General features: G+C 45.1%; 1 protein-coding gene across 3 annotated transcripts in view; it reads left to right on the top strand.

Annotated features, from left to right (window-relative positions):
- The window catches only part of TBX22 (T-box transcription factor 22), a 104060-nt gene that overhangs the window by 72061 nt on the left and 18319 nt on the right, over window positions 1–13680 (top strand). For all 3 annotated transcript variants that reach the window (XM_073561173.1, XM_073561172.1, XM_073561174.1), the window contains exons 3-4: window positions 1597–1698; window positions 1943–2117. In XM_073561173.1, coding sequence (XP_073417274.1) covers window positions 1597–1698; window positions 1943–2117 — 277 coding nt within the window. The remainder of the gene's footprint in view (window positions 1–1596; window positions 1699–1942; window positions 2118–13680) is intronic.

Here is a 13680-nt window from a genome sequence, read left to right as displayed (position 1 = left end):
GAGCTACAAAGGCAGAGGAAACTTAGTCAAAGTTGAAGGAAAAATGAATGCAGCACACTATCAGCAAATACAGGAGGAAAATTTTTACTTGAACGTTCGAAAATGACAACGATCCAAAACACAAGGCCAATTCAACCTGTCATTGGCTACAGCAGAACAAATTGAAGGTTCTGGAGTGGCCATCTCTGCATGCTGACCTCAATATCATTGAGCCACTCTGGGGAGATCTCAAGTGCGCAGTTTATCCTAGACTGCCCAGGAATTTACAGGAACTGGAGGCTTTTTGCCAAGAAGAGTGGGCAGCTTTACCATCTGAGAAAGTAAAGAACCTAATCCACAACTACCACAAAAGAATTCAAGCTGTCATTGATGTTAGAGGGGGCAATACACAGTATTAATAAATGGGGTATGTAAACTTTTGATCAGGGTCATTATGATTTAAAAAGAGAAAACACAGTAGTTTGGCAATAAATGGCTTCACCCAACTACTAACCATGAGTGGAGAAAAGGTTTGGTGTTATCATTCATATTCTCTGAAAAAAGGCCAAGAAACCAAAAATTATGCCAGGTATGAGCACAACTGTAGATAAGGACAGAAAAGCCCCCGGAGATGGATGTGGGGGGCACATACTTTTCTCTATATTAATGTCTATGGATGTAGATGAGGACACAGAAGCCCATGGAGGTGGATGTGGGGGCACATACTTTTCTCCATATTACTGTCTATGGATGTAGATGGAGGACAGAGAAGCCCCCAGAGGTGGATGTGGGAGGCACATACTTTTCTCTATATTAATGTCTATGGATGTAGATGGAGGACAGAGAAGCCCCCAGAGGTGGATGTGGGTGGCACATACTTTTCTCTATATTAATGTCTATGGATGTAGATGGAGGACACAGAAGCCCCCGGAGGTGGATGTGGGGGGCACATACTTTTCTTCATATTAATGTCTATGGATGTAGGTGGAAGACTGAGAAGCCCCTAGAGGTGGATGTGGGGGGGCACATACATTTGCACAAAAGGAAATATTCTGTTCACCCCTCTTCACTCCTTATCACACCTCCGACGCACGGAAACACCCTTACCCGGTTGTATAGTGCATGCACAACATAGAAAAAGATTTTCCAGCGTCTCCAGGAGATAAAATAACAATTGCTTTATTGAAAATATAAAATCTTCTTACCATCAAGTAAAAACAACATAAAGAGGCATATGGAGGGGAGCACTTTCCTACGCGTTTCACCCTGAAAGGGCTTAATCATGATTAAGATGGTAAGAAGATTTTATATTTTCAATAAAGCAATTGTTATTTTATCTCCTGGAGACGATGGAAAATCTTTTTCTATGTTGTGCGGGCACATACATTTCACCATATTAATGTCAATCGATGTAGATGAAGACAGAGAAGTTGCTGGAGGTGGATGTGGGGGGCACATACTTTATCTATACTAATGTCTATGGATGTACATGAGGACAGAGAAGCCCTCGTAGGTGGATGTGGGGGGCACATACTTTCTCCATATATTGTACAGTATATTTATGTATAGGTGATACTTTTGGTCTGTGACCTCCCTCTTATATTTTGCTCTTTATAGGCGGATGTTTCCTTCTGTGCGAATCAAAGTGAAGGGTCTGGACCCTGCTAAACAGTATTATATCGCACTGGATGTGGTTCCTGTCGACTCCAAGCGCTATAGGTATGAACGCTGTTATATGTGAGCTGTTCTGGGAATCTGTGGAGCTGCTCTGTGTGTAGGGTGGGTTGCGATACCCGGCCTCTGTCTCCTTGTGCGGTCTTTACAGGACCTCGTTTATTTAGTCTCATTCATCGGATCTGTTTGACTATAAAACTGTCATTGTTGCCAAGAGCATCCTATCAAAGCTCAGGATATATGTTAGCACCGCCCCCGCGGATCAGCCCTGTCCTCCTTGTCTCTACAGATACGTATATCACAGCTCGCAGTGGATGGTGGCTGGAAACACGGATCATTCCTGCATTTCCCCCCGACTCTACGTGCACCCCGACTCTCCCTGCTCCGGAGAGACCTGGATGAGACAGATCATAAGCTTCGACCGCGTCAAACTCACCAATAACGAGATGGACGACAAAGGACATGTAGGTGTGGAGCCGCGGGACTTACCCCTCCAGATCTCTGCATGTCTGTCTATTATCTATCTGTCTATATCTATCTATCTATTATCTATCAATCTATTATCTATCTAATATCTATCAATCTATTATCTATGTATTATCTATCTATTATCTATCAATGTATTATCTATTATCTATCTATTGTAAGGCAGAGGTTGCACCATACACAGTGATAAGGCAGTGACCCACAAAGTTCAAACATAAAAGTATCTTTAGTGTGTTATCTTTACACAGAAAAGGTTTCAATCCACACAAATGCATATAACTTCAGTGCATATTATCAGTGTTCAAATCACACCAGTTCATAGCACTACACAGTACAAGGCATCCTTTAGATTGCTGTCACTACACACGCTAGTCCTCCACTGACTAGTTCCCGTCGGTGTCCTGCGCCGCTGTATCACAGTCCTCTACTCACAGCCGTACATAGTCCTCGATATCCTCTGGATCGCAGCCGGGCACCATATCCACCTGTTTGCAGCTGTTACACGCCAGTCCTTTATTCGAGCACAGGACATCCACTTCCGAGATCAGTCACTGTGGACGGCAGCACCACTGTGTACGCTGTGAGTGCCAGGCCTATTGGCTCCACTCTGTCCTGTGCTCAGGGGTGAACCTGGCCTCTCTGCTGCCTGAGGCGAACAGCAAAATGACGCCCCCCTTTTCCCCATAACCCCGCTGCTCTGGTCTCCTCAGTGTATTCTGATACTCTGCTCTGCTTGGCACAGGGACATCATTAACTGTACGTATCTAATTGTCCACTTGGACTGATAGTAATAGTGATTTGTTTGTACCCTGTTGTCTGGGGCTGGCCCACTTTATGGGGGTGCTCAGGGCATATGATTATACACCAGTAAAAAGTATGAGAGGCTCAATGTGACCAGTGCCACCTAGTTTCCTACCCATCTTATTCTACTGGTACTGTGCGCACACTGACTGGTACTAAGGAAAAGAAAGAACAGAGAGAGAGAGAAAAAAAGAAAACAGAGAAAGAAAGAAAGAACAGAGAGAAAGAACGAAAGAGGAGAAAGAAGAGAGAGAGAAAGAAAGAGGGGAAAGAAAGAATAGAGCGAGAAAGAGAAGAAAGAACAGAGAAAGAGAGGACAGAAAAAAAGAACAGAGAGAGAAAGAAAAAAGAACAGAGAGGGAGAGAGAAAGAAAGAGGGGAAAGAAAGAACAGAGAGAGAGAAAGAAATAAAGAAAGAAAGAAAGAACAGAGACAGAAAGATAGAAAGAAAGAAACAACAGAGAGAGAAAGAAAGAAAAGAGAGAGAAAGAAACAGAGAGAGAGAGAAAGAACAGAGAGAGAAAGAAAGAGGGGACAGAAAAAAAAGAACAGAGCGAAAGAGGAAAAAAAGAAAGAGGGGAAAGAAAGAACAGAGAGGGGGAGAGAAAGAAAGAGGGGAAAAGAAAGAACAGTAAGAAAGAGGGGAAAGAAAGAACAGAGAGAGAAAGAAAGAACAGAGAGAGAGAAAGAACAGAGAGAGAAAGAAAGAGGTGAAAGGAAGAGAACAGAGAGAGAGAAAGAAAACAGAGAAAGAAAGGGAGAACAGAGAGAAAGAAAGAACAGAGAGAGAGAAAGAAAGATTAGAGAGAGAGAAAGAAAGATTAGCGAGAGAAAGAAAGATTAGAGAGAGAAAGAAAGAGGGGAAAGAAAGAGAAAGAAAGAACAGAGCGAAAGAAAGAACAGAGAAAGAGAGAGAAAGAGGGGAAAGAAAGAACAGGGAGAGAAAGAAAGAAAGAGGGGGAAGAAAGAACAGAGAGAGAAAGAGAAATAAAAAAGAGAACGAAAAAAAGAACAGAGAGAAAGAGAAAGAAAGAGGGGAAAGAAAGAACAGGGAGAGAAAGAAAGAGGGGAAAGAAAGAACAGAGAGAGAAAGAGGGGAAAGAAAGAAAGAACAGAGAGGGAGAGAGAAAGAAAGAGGGGAAAGAAAGAACAGAGGGAGAGAGAAAGAAAGAGGGGAAAGAAAGGACAGGGAGAGAAAGAAAGAAAGAAAGGGGGAAGAAAGAAAGAACAGAGAGAGAAAGAAAGAGAAAGAAAGAAACAAAAGAGAAAAAGAAAGGGGAAAGAAAGAACAGAGAAAGAAAGAGGGGACAGAAAAAAAGAACAGAGAGAAAGAGAAAAAAAGAGGGAAAGAAAGAACAGAGAGGGGAGAAAAAGAAAGAGGGGGAAGAACAGAGAGAGAAAGAAAGAGGGGAAAGAAAGAATAGAGAGAGAAAGAAAGAGAACGAAAGAACAGAGAGAGAGAAAGAACAGAGAGAGAAAGAAAGAATGGAAAGAAAGAGAAAGAAAACAGAGAGAAAGGAAGGAAGAACAGAGAGAGAGAGAAAGATTAGAGAGAGAAAGAAAGAGGGAAGAGAAAGAACAGAGCGAAAGAAAGAACAGAGAGAAAGAAAGAAGAAAGAAAAAGAACAGAAAGAGAAAGAAAGAGTGAACAGAAAAAAGAACAGGGAGAGAGAAAAAAAGAAAGAGGAGAAAGAAAGAACAGAGAGAGAAAGAAGGAAAGAGGGGGAAGAAAGAACAGAGAGAGAGAAAGAAAGATGGTAAAGAAAGAAAGATGAGAAAGAAAGAACAGAGAGAGAAAGAGAGGAAAGAAAGAAAGAACAGAGAGAAAGAAAGAACAGAAAGAAAGAGGGGAAAGAAAGAACAGAGAAAGAAAGAACAGAGAGAGAAAGAAAGAACAGAGAGAGAGAAAAAAAACAGAGCAACAGAAAGAAAGATTAGAGAGAGAAAGAAGGGTAAAGAAAGAAAGAACAGAGAGAAAGAGAAAGGAAGAAGGGAAAGAAAGAAAGAACAAAGAGAAAGAAAAGAGAGAAAGAGAGGAAAGAAAGAACAGAAAGAGAAAGAAAGAACAGAGAAAGAGAAAGAAACAGAGAGAGAAAGAAAGAGAGATTCTATGAAGATACTATAGCAGCCCGGCTCCCATTGTAGTGCCCACCTGAGCCTCCTGATGCAGGACATATCACGATCCGCTCACATGACTGGCATCCCTGAGTCCAAGGCGGTCCCGCTGTCCGCACTGTCGGAAGAAGACACGGTGATGGATCTGAAGCATTCCCTGAAGTGCCTCCATGGTTCCATCACAATCTCCTCCCGAAATTACCTCATTTCTGGTCAGCTTCTAGCACGTCACTTCTGGTGGAACTGTTAGGAGCGGTGGAACGCACTAAATAAAATTATAAATAAAGTGCGTTCACCGCTCGGGGTCCACCGTGCGGTAGATGGTAAGACCGCTGCTAGGTGGTGGCAGAAGGTATCTGGTGGTAGAGTGCACAGGGTTCAGACTTCACCCAGGTGCACTGAGAAAGCTCTGTTGCACTCACAGAGCTGCAAGGATAAGCATACGGACAGATAACGCTGGAGCAAGCTCTGTTTCACTCACAGAGCTGCAAGCATGCACAAGCTCTGGTGCACACACAGAGCTGCAAACATACACAAGCTCTGTTGCACACACAGAGCTGCAAGCATACACAAGCTCTGTTAAACACACAGAGCTGCAAGCATATACACATGTGCAATAATGCTGAGTCTGTTTAAATGTCACAGGAGCTCAGCGACACAGACGCGGTATGTGGTCACAGGAGTGGCCCTAGCTGACGGCACCAACTCCGTCTAGACCTACCCTGGATGTCTGGGGAATAGGGTGTTGCACGTGAGAAGCACGTAGTGCTGCGACTGCAGCGCAACGATAACTAAGCCGCTGTAGAAACGCTGCTGTCAAGCAGGCGCACAATGACGCTAGCTGCTGAGCACTGGAGCAATGGCGCGCTGGCGCTAGTACTGGCTCTGACTCAAACACTCACACATTCGTAATAACCAAGGAATGGGGGTTTCAAATGAGTCATTCACCAGTCCATGCATCCATCAACAAACATACAGCAGCAAGTAAGACTATACTAGCGCATGGTGGAACAGCCATGCATGCTTTTTATAGTGTACGGGACCTGCCGGAAATCTCCAGAACTCCAATACGAGCCAATAGGATTCAGAGCAGGACCTGAGCACCTGACTCCCGAACTCCAATAGGAGCTCGTCCTGTGAGCATGCTCAGAAGCTGGCACAAAGGACTTAGCCTCTGGAGATAAATGTGAGGACCTGGGTCTCTGCATAGGTATGGCAGAACTCAGATTCCTAACAGGAACGTCATGTGCGAATTTTAAAATGCTCCTCGCAGCTCCGCCGTGTACTCTCGTGTCCGTGGGAAAAGTAAGCTCCTGGCTGGGACAGACTCTCTCAAAATCGGGGCTGTCCCGCTGGGAGGTATGAATGCTCCCCACCATGCACCTTGTACATGTATGGCTCCGCACACCTCATACACACACGGTTCCGCTTTTTATGCCTCGTACACACACGGCTCCGCTCTTAAAACACCTCGCACATACATGGCTCCACTCAGTACACACATGTCTCCACTCCGTAAACCTCGTACACATGCGGCTCTGCTCCGTACACCATTTACACACGTGACCACGCTCTATACACCTTGTACACACATGGCTCCACTCCGTAAACCTTGTACACATGCGGCTTTGCTCTATACACCTCGTACACACGCGGTTCCGCTCCGTACACACGCAGCTCCACTCCGTACACACACGGCTCTGCTCCGCTCTGTACACACACGGCTCAGCTCCATGCACTGTACACACAGGGCTACATTTTGTACGCTCCACACATACACAGCTCCACTCCATACAACCCATACACAGGCGGCTCCACTCCGTACACCCCATACACACGCGGCTCCGCTCTGTACATCCCGTACACACGTGGCTCCACTCCGTACACCTCGTACACGCGCGGCTCCGCTCCGTACACCTCGTACACACATGGCTCTGCTCCGTACACCTCGATTATGCGCGGCTCTGCTACATCCAACCTGTAAACCCCCCTGACCCCACACATAAACTTCCCTCATCCAGCATGATGACAACTAGCACAGCAGAGTCCTGCAGACACTGAGGGTTGTGCGCATAGGACCTGTGATGAGGTCACAAGAGGGGAGGAGTCAAGGGTCACATCGGGGACCCTGACTCCTTCCCTCCTGTGACCTCATCAATTACAAGCCTCTGCACGCTACCAGCAGCACCAGCGTGCAGAGGCTAAATTGTAGGTGCTGCGGGTAGTAGAGCGCATAATGGCGCCCCCTGTGCACAGCAGCTGTCTGCCACCTGAGCCACAGGCTCAAATGGCCTCATTATAGGTGCGCCCCTGCCTGTGCTCTACACACTAACTGCTCTGCACAGCAATAAGCACCAACTCACTCTGGCCCTGACACACCTGAGACTCACTCAGTCTGAACTCACTAACCCTTTCCTGCAGGGCTTTTATCACAGAAACCTGTGGCTTTCAGCCACATGGAAAACTCGGACCGGAAATGAAACGGACTGCACCACTGACATGTCAGTTTCAAAACACCAATTCCAAGGCCAGTTTTCCCTACATCTGTTTTGGACCATAGCATGTCCAAGACTAAGGCTGTGTTCACACGTTGTGTTTTCTTTCATGTTTTTCCTGCGGCTTTACCAAAAAATCCACTCAAAAAATGCCTAAAAGAAGCTTCCCATTCATTTTAATGCATTTTCCACTTTTTGTGCATATTGACGCATTTTTTAACGCGAAAAAACCGCCTTGCGGTAAAAAAAACGCAGCATGCTCATTAATTTCGCGGTAAATTCCGCATTTCTGGCTATTTTCTATGTGTCTGGGGACTCTCCGGAAAAAATCACGGCAAAAATCGCGGTAAAAACGCGCAAAAATCGCGGAAAAAATGCGCGTTTTCTGGAAAGGAGTCCAGTTTTTATGCAGAAATTTTCTGCATACGTGGGCACATAGCCTTAGGCTGTGTTCACACACAGCGTTTTTTTAGCAGTATTTTTAGCGGTTTTTCCAATAAAACCGCTATAAAACCGCTAAAAATAAGCTTCCCATTAATCTCTATGCATTTTGTACTTTTTGTGCACATTGATGCGTTTTTTTATCGCGAAAAAAACGCATCACGGTAAAAAACGCAGCATGCTCATTAATTTAGTTGATTTTTCCGCGTTTCTGGCTAGTTCTATGCATTTTGAAAATGCGCAGAGAAAAACGCATAAAAACCGCACGTTTTCTGGGAAGGGAGTCAGGTTTTTCAGCAGAAATTTTCTGCTACGTGTGCAGTTAGCCTAACACTTACTTTTATTATTTCCAGTCTGCATTGCAGTCATATTTACACCCGTGACTGCCATGCACACCTATGGCCTTCATACACCTCCGTGCACATCCTGGGGAGAACATACAGCGCCCCCTAGCTGTAACAGGGGTCACTGACTCACACTATCTTATCTATCTATTATCTATCTATGATCTATCTATGATCTATCTATCTATTTATTATCTACTATTTTCTATCTAGCTATTTATCTATTATTTTTCTATCTATCTATGCATCTTTCTATTCAGGCTTGGACTGGCCCACAGGAGAATAGGGGAATCCCTCGGTGGGCCCCTGTGCACATCTGGGCCCCAGACGCACTGTATGGGCAGTACTTGGCATAATTCAATTGATTTACTCTGTACAGAAAAAAAGAAGCATCTCCTCATTCATTAACCAATCTACCCAGCTTATTATTGTATAGAGATAAATTTGTGAATGAGGGCAGTGTAATATTTGTATGCAGGAGAAAAGTGGCCTCCACCAAAAGTCAATGTTACTGGTGGGCCCTTGGCACCCCAGTCCGACACTGTATCTATCTGTCCATCACATTTTTCATGTAAGTAAATTGTGTCAATAATGATAGAGAATGATTCATTGCTCTTACATTATTTCTGCAAACATAAAGTGGCAAATAGAGGAAAGCTCACCAGAATTCTATTTCCAATATCTTATCTATGGAGATGACACAGTGATGATTAATGATTAATAGTGGGATCAGTTTTCTGAGATTCCCTGGTCCCATTCAACCGTTGTGTCAGACATGAAGCACATTTATTCCTGCAAAGACCCCACCTCCAGCAGCCAGAATAGTGAGTGTCGGCTTCCGAACCAGGGGAGACACGTTCTTCTTCTGTGACCCAACAGTCACTTTGCCACATATGTTGCAGAAAACATCTGATTTATTAATGTAGCTCCGAATATAATCTGATAGAAGTCAGGCAAAAGACCAAAAAGTAATTCTGTGACTCATGGAGGGACGGCTTACAAAGACAAGAAGTGCAATATGAAGTAGAATTACAACATTGGGGATGAGATGGAAGGTCACTACTGGTCACTTCCGGTTACTACTGGTCGCCACTGATCACTAAGAGATGACTTAATAGATGACTGATGATGTCACACTGATGATGCAATGATTTAGAAATTTCCTATGACCAGGATTATAACTATAATGGGTGCAGGGGCTGCAGTCTCACTTGGTCACTGGAGCCTAAGGGGCCCAAACAGTCCTTCTGGTCTATAGATGACCAAAACTTTTACATAACCATGATCGTCAGGGGCTCTGTTGGAGATTTGCATTGGGATCCACAAGCTTCAATTACGTCACGTCTTATCGCCATATTTTACCACATAGAACAGATCATAAAGTGAACATTGGACATTTTGTGTCGACCATTGTGCCCGGGCCGTGTCCCCCATTATGCAGGGTCCCCTCTTCTTCTTACAACAGTCTATAAACGTCGGGGAAGTGAGGAGACAATTGCTGGAGTTTTAGGGAAGAACATTGTTCCCTTCTTGCAGGGGCGGGCTGGGACGGGTGGCAGGGAGGCAAATGCCCCCCGGGCCGCTCCCCCAGCAGCTGTGCAGGGCCGGCCGCCTGATGGCCCTGCACAGTGAACTGCGTGCGGCCGTGTCTGCTGTGCTGTGATCGATGCGGCCGACAGCAGACACAGCCGCGCACATCCCAGTGACCAGTTGTCTCAGCCGCGGTCTGCGGCTTATGAGACAGACTGTGTTGTGCACGCAGGCGGCGCGATGACGTCATTGTCTCACACCGCTCTACAGGCCAGAAGAGGACACGGAGGCCGCGGTGCTGGGAATCACGATGAGATGAGTATAAACTTTATTATTTTTTAAATGAACGGGGCTGTGGGGCCATCATACTGTATATATGAGGGGGGCATCATACTGTATATATGGGATTGGGGCCATCCTACTGTATATATGGGGGGGGAAACTGCGGCCATCCTGTATATATGGGGGCTGGGGTCATCATACTGTATATATGGGGGGGAACTGCGGCCATCCTACTATATATGGGGGGGAAACTGCAGCCATCATCCTGTATATATGGGGGCTGGGACCATCATACTGTATATATGGGGGGAACTGCGGCCATCCTACTATATATGGGGGGGAAACTGCAGCCATCATCCTGTATATATGGGGGCTGGGACCATCATACTGTATATATGGGGGGGGAACTGCGGCCATCCTGTATATATGGGGGCTGGGGTCATCATACTGTATATATGGGGGGGAACTGCGGCCATCCTACTATATATGGGGGGGAAACTGCAGCCATCATCCTGTATATATGGGGGCTGGGACCATCATACTGTATATATGGGGGGAACTGCAGCCATCCTACTGCATATATGGGGGGGAAACTGCAGCCATCATACTGTATATATGGGGGCTGGGACCATCATACTGTATATATGGGGGGAACTGTGGCCATCCTACTGCATATATGGGGGGGAAGCTGCAGCCATCATACTGCATATATGGGGGCTGGGGCCATCATACTGCATATATGGGGGGGAAACTGGGGCCATCATACTGCATATATGGGGGGGAAACTGCGGCCATCATACTGCATATTTGGGGGCTGGGGCAATCATACTGTATATATGGGGAGAAACTGTGGCCATCCTACTGTATATATGGGGAGAAACTGCGGCCATCCTACTGTATATATGGGGAGAAACTGCGGCCAGCCTACTGCATATATGGGGGGAAACTGCGGCCATCATACTGTATATATGGGGGCTGAGGCCATCATACTGTAATACTGTATATATGGGGGGAACTGGGGCCATCATACTGCATATATGGGGGGGAAACTGCGGCTATCATACTGCATAAATGGGGGCTGGGGCCATCATACTGTGTATATGGGGAGAAACTGTGGCCATCATACTGTATATATGGGGAGAAACTGCGACCATCCTACTGTATATATGGGGAGAAACTGCGGCCATCCTACTGTATATATGGGGAGAAACTGCGGCTATCCTACTGTATATATGAGGAGAAACTGCGGCCATCATACTGTATATATGGGGGCTAGGGCCATCATACTCTGTATATGGGGGGGAACTGGGGCCATCATACTGCATATATGGGGGGGAAACTGCGGCCATCATACTCTATATATGGGGATGGGGCCACTATACTGTATATATGGGGGGAAACTGTGGCCATCATACTGTATATATGGGGGAAACTGCGGCCATCCTACTGTATATATGGGGAGAAACTGCGGCCATCATACTCTATATATGGGGCTGGGGCCACTATATTGTATATATGGGAGGAAACTGTGGCCATTATACTGTATATATGGGGGAAACTGCGGCCTTCATACTGTATTTATGAACGGACTGAGGGGCCATCATACTGTATATAAGGGGGCTGGGGTCATCATACTATATATATGGGAGAACTAGGAGCACCTTATTATATACATGGGGGAACTGGAACCATTCTACTATATATATATATATATATATATATATATATATATATATATATATATATATAGGAACTGGGGTCAACATATATATGGGGTGAGATGGGGATATCTTACTATATATATGGGGAGAACTGGTGCCTCCATACTATATATATGGGGCTGTGGGACCATCATACTTTATATGAGAGGGAACTGGGGTAATCATACTATATATATGGGGGAACTGGGACCATCCTACTATGTACATGGGGACCTTTATATTATATATACAGGGCAGTGGGGCCATCATGCTATACAGTTGAAACCAGAAGTTTCCATACACTATATAAAAAGACATATATGACCTAAAACGGGAAATGTTTATTCTAATTTCATGTCAGATAGAGAAAAACATGCAGATTTGTATTTTTATACAGTATATAGTGGATTTAAACTTCTGGTTTCAACTGTATACACATAGGGGGCAGTGGGGATTTCATACTATATACAGGGAGCAGTGGGGACCTTCATACTATATATATGGGGGGCAGGGGGACCTTCTTGCTGTATATAGGGTCATTGGGGACCATCATACTATATTTAGGGGCAATGGGAACATCTTATTTTATATAGGGGCTATGTAGCCATTTTACTATATAGGGCGTTCTGGAGTCCTCAATGTATAATAAAGGGCTTTGGGGACCATCATATTGTGTTTTGTGGTATGTAGGGCCATTATTCTGTATATTCAGAGCTTTGTGGGCACTCAGAGGACATTATTTGTTATAAATGGGGACATTATTAGTTTTGATAGGGGCACTCAGATTCCATTATTTTTTTCTTAGGGCTTGGTTCTCCTCCCATATCTCTGCAGTAAGCTCCGTTCTGCTCCTATACTTCTGTAGTAAGCTTGGTTCTGCTCCTATATCTCTGTAGTAAGCTCCATTCTGTTCCCATATCTCTCTATTAAGCTCGGTTCTGCTCCTATACTTTTGTAGTAAGCTTGGTTCTGCTCCCATATTTCTGTAGTAAGCTCAGTTCTGCTCCCATAGGTCTATAGTAAGCTCTGTTTTGCTCCTATATTTCTGTAGTAAGCTCTGTTCTGCTCTAATATTTCTGTAGTAAGCTTGGTTCTGCTGCCATATCTTTGTAGTAAGCTCGGTTCTGCTCCCATATCTCTGTAGTAAGCTCGGTTCTGCTCCCATATCTCTATAGTAAGCTTGGTTCTGCTCCCATATCTCTGTAGTAAGCTTGGTTCTGCTCTCATATCTCTGTAGTAAGCTCGGTTCTGCTCCCATATCTCTGTAGTAAGCTCTTTTCTGCCCCCATATCTCTGTAGTAAGCTTGGTTTGGCTCCCATATCTCTGTAGTAAGCTCGGTTCTGCCCCCGTATCTCTGTAGTAAGCTTGGTTCGGCTCCCATATCTCTGTAGTAAGCTCCAGTTAGTTTCTTTATCTACGTAGCAATCTTGTTTCCAGTCTCGTGTCTATGTAGTCAGCTTGCTTCTGTTACAGTATCTATGTAGGCAGCAAACTTGGTTCTGCTTCCATATATATGCAGCTAGCTTCGTTTTGTTCCCATATCTATGTACCAGCCTGTTATTAAAGCCTATTATCTCTGCTTCTTTAATGCAGCGGCCAGAGATAAGCAGGGCAAAAGCACCGCGACTGGAGGGCCACTGCCTTGTGATTGCCCCCCAGGCTGAAAAGTGCCAGCCAGCCCCTGCCTTCTTGTCTGATGTTGGGGTCTTGCTGCTCCTTAGTTAAGGGTCTTTTCCAAGTTTTTTGTTTCATAATGAGATAAATGTTTTATATTGGTGAAAGGTCCGGACTGCAGGCTGCCGGATGATCTCTCAGGTTCCTCTGCAGAGCTG

Source organism: Dendrobates tinctorius, unplaced genomic scaffold (assembly GCF_039654945.1).
Source record: "Dendrobates tinctorius isolate UK_male_01 unplaced genomic scaffold, ASM3965494v1 ptg000315l, whole genome shotgun sequence".
NCBI lineage: Eukaryota > Metazoa > Chordata > Amphibia > Anura > Dendrobatidae > Dendrobates > Dendrobates tinctorius.
This window is presented reverse-complemented; position numbering and strand designations above follow the sequence as displayed.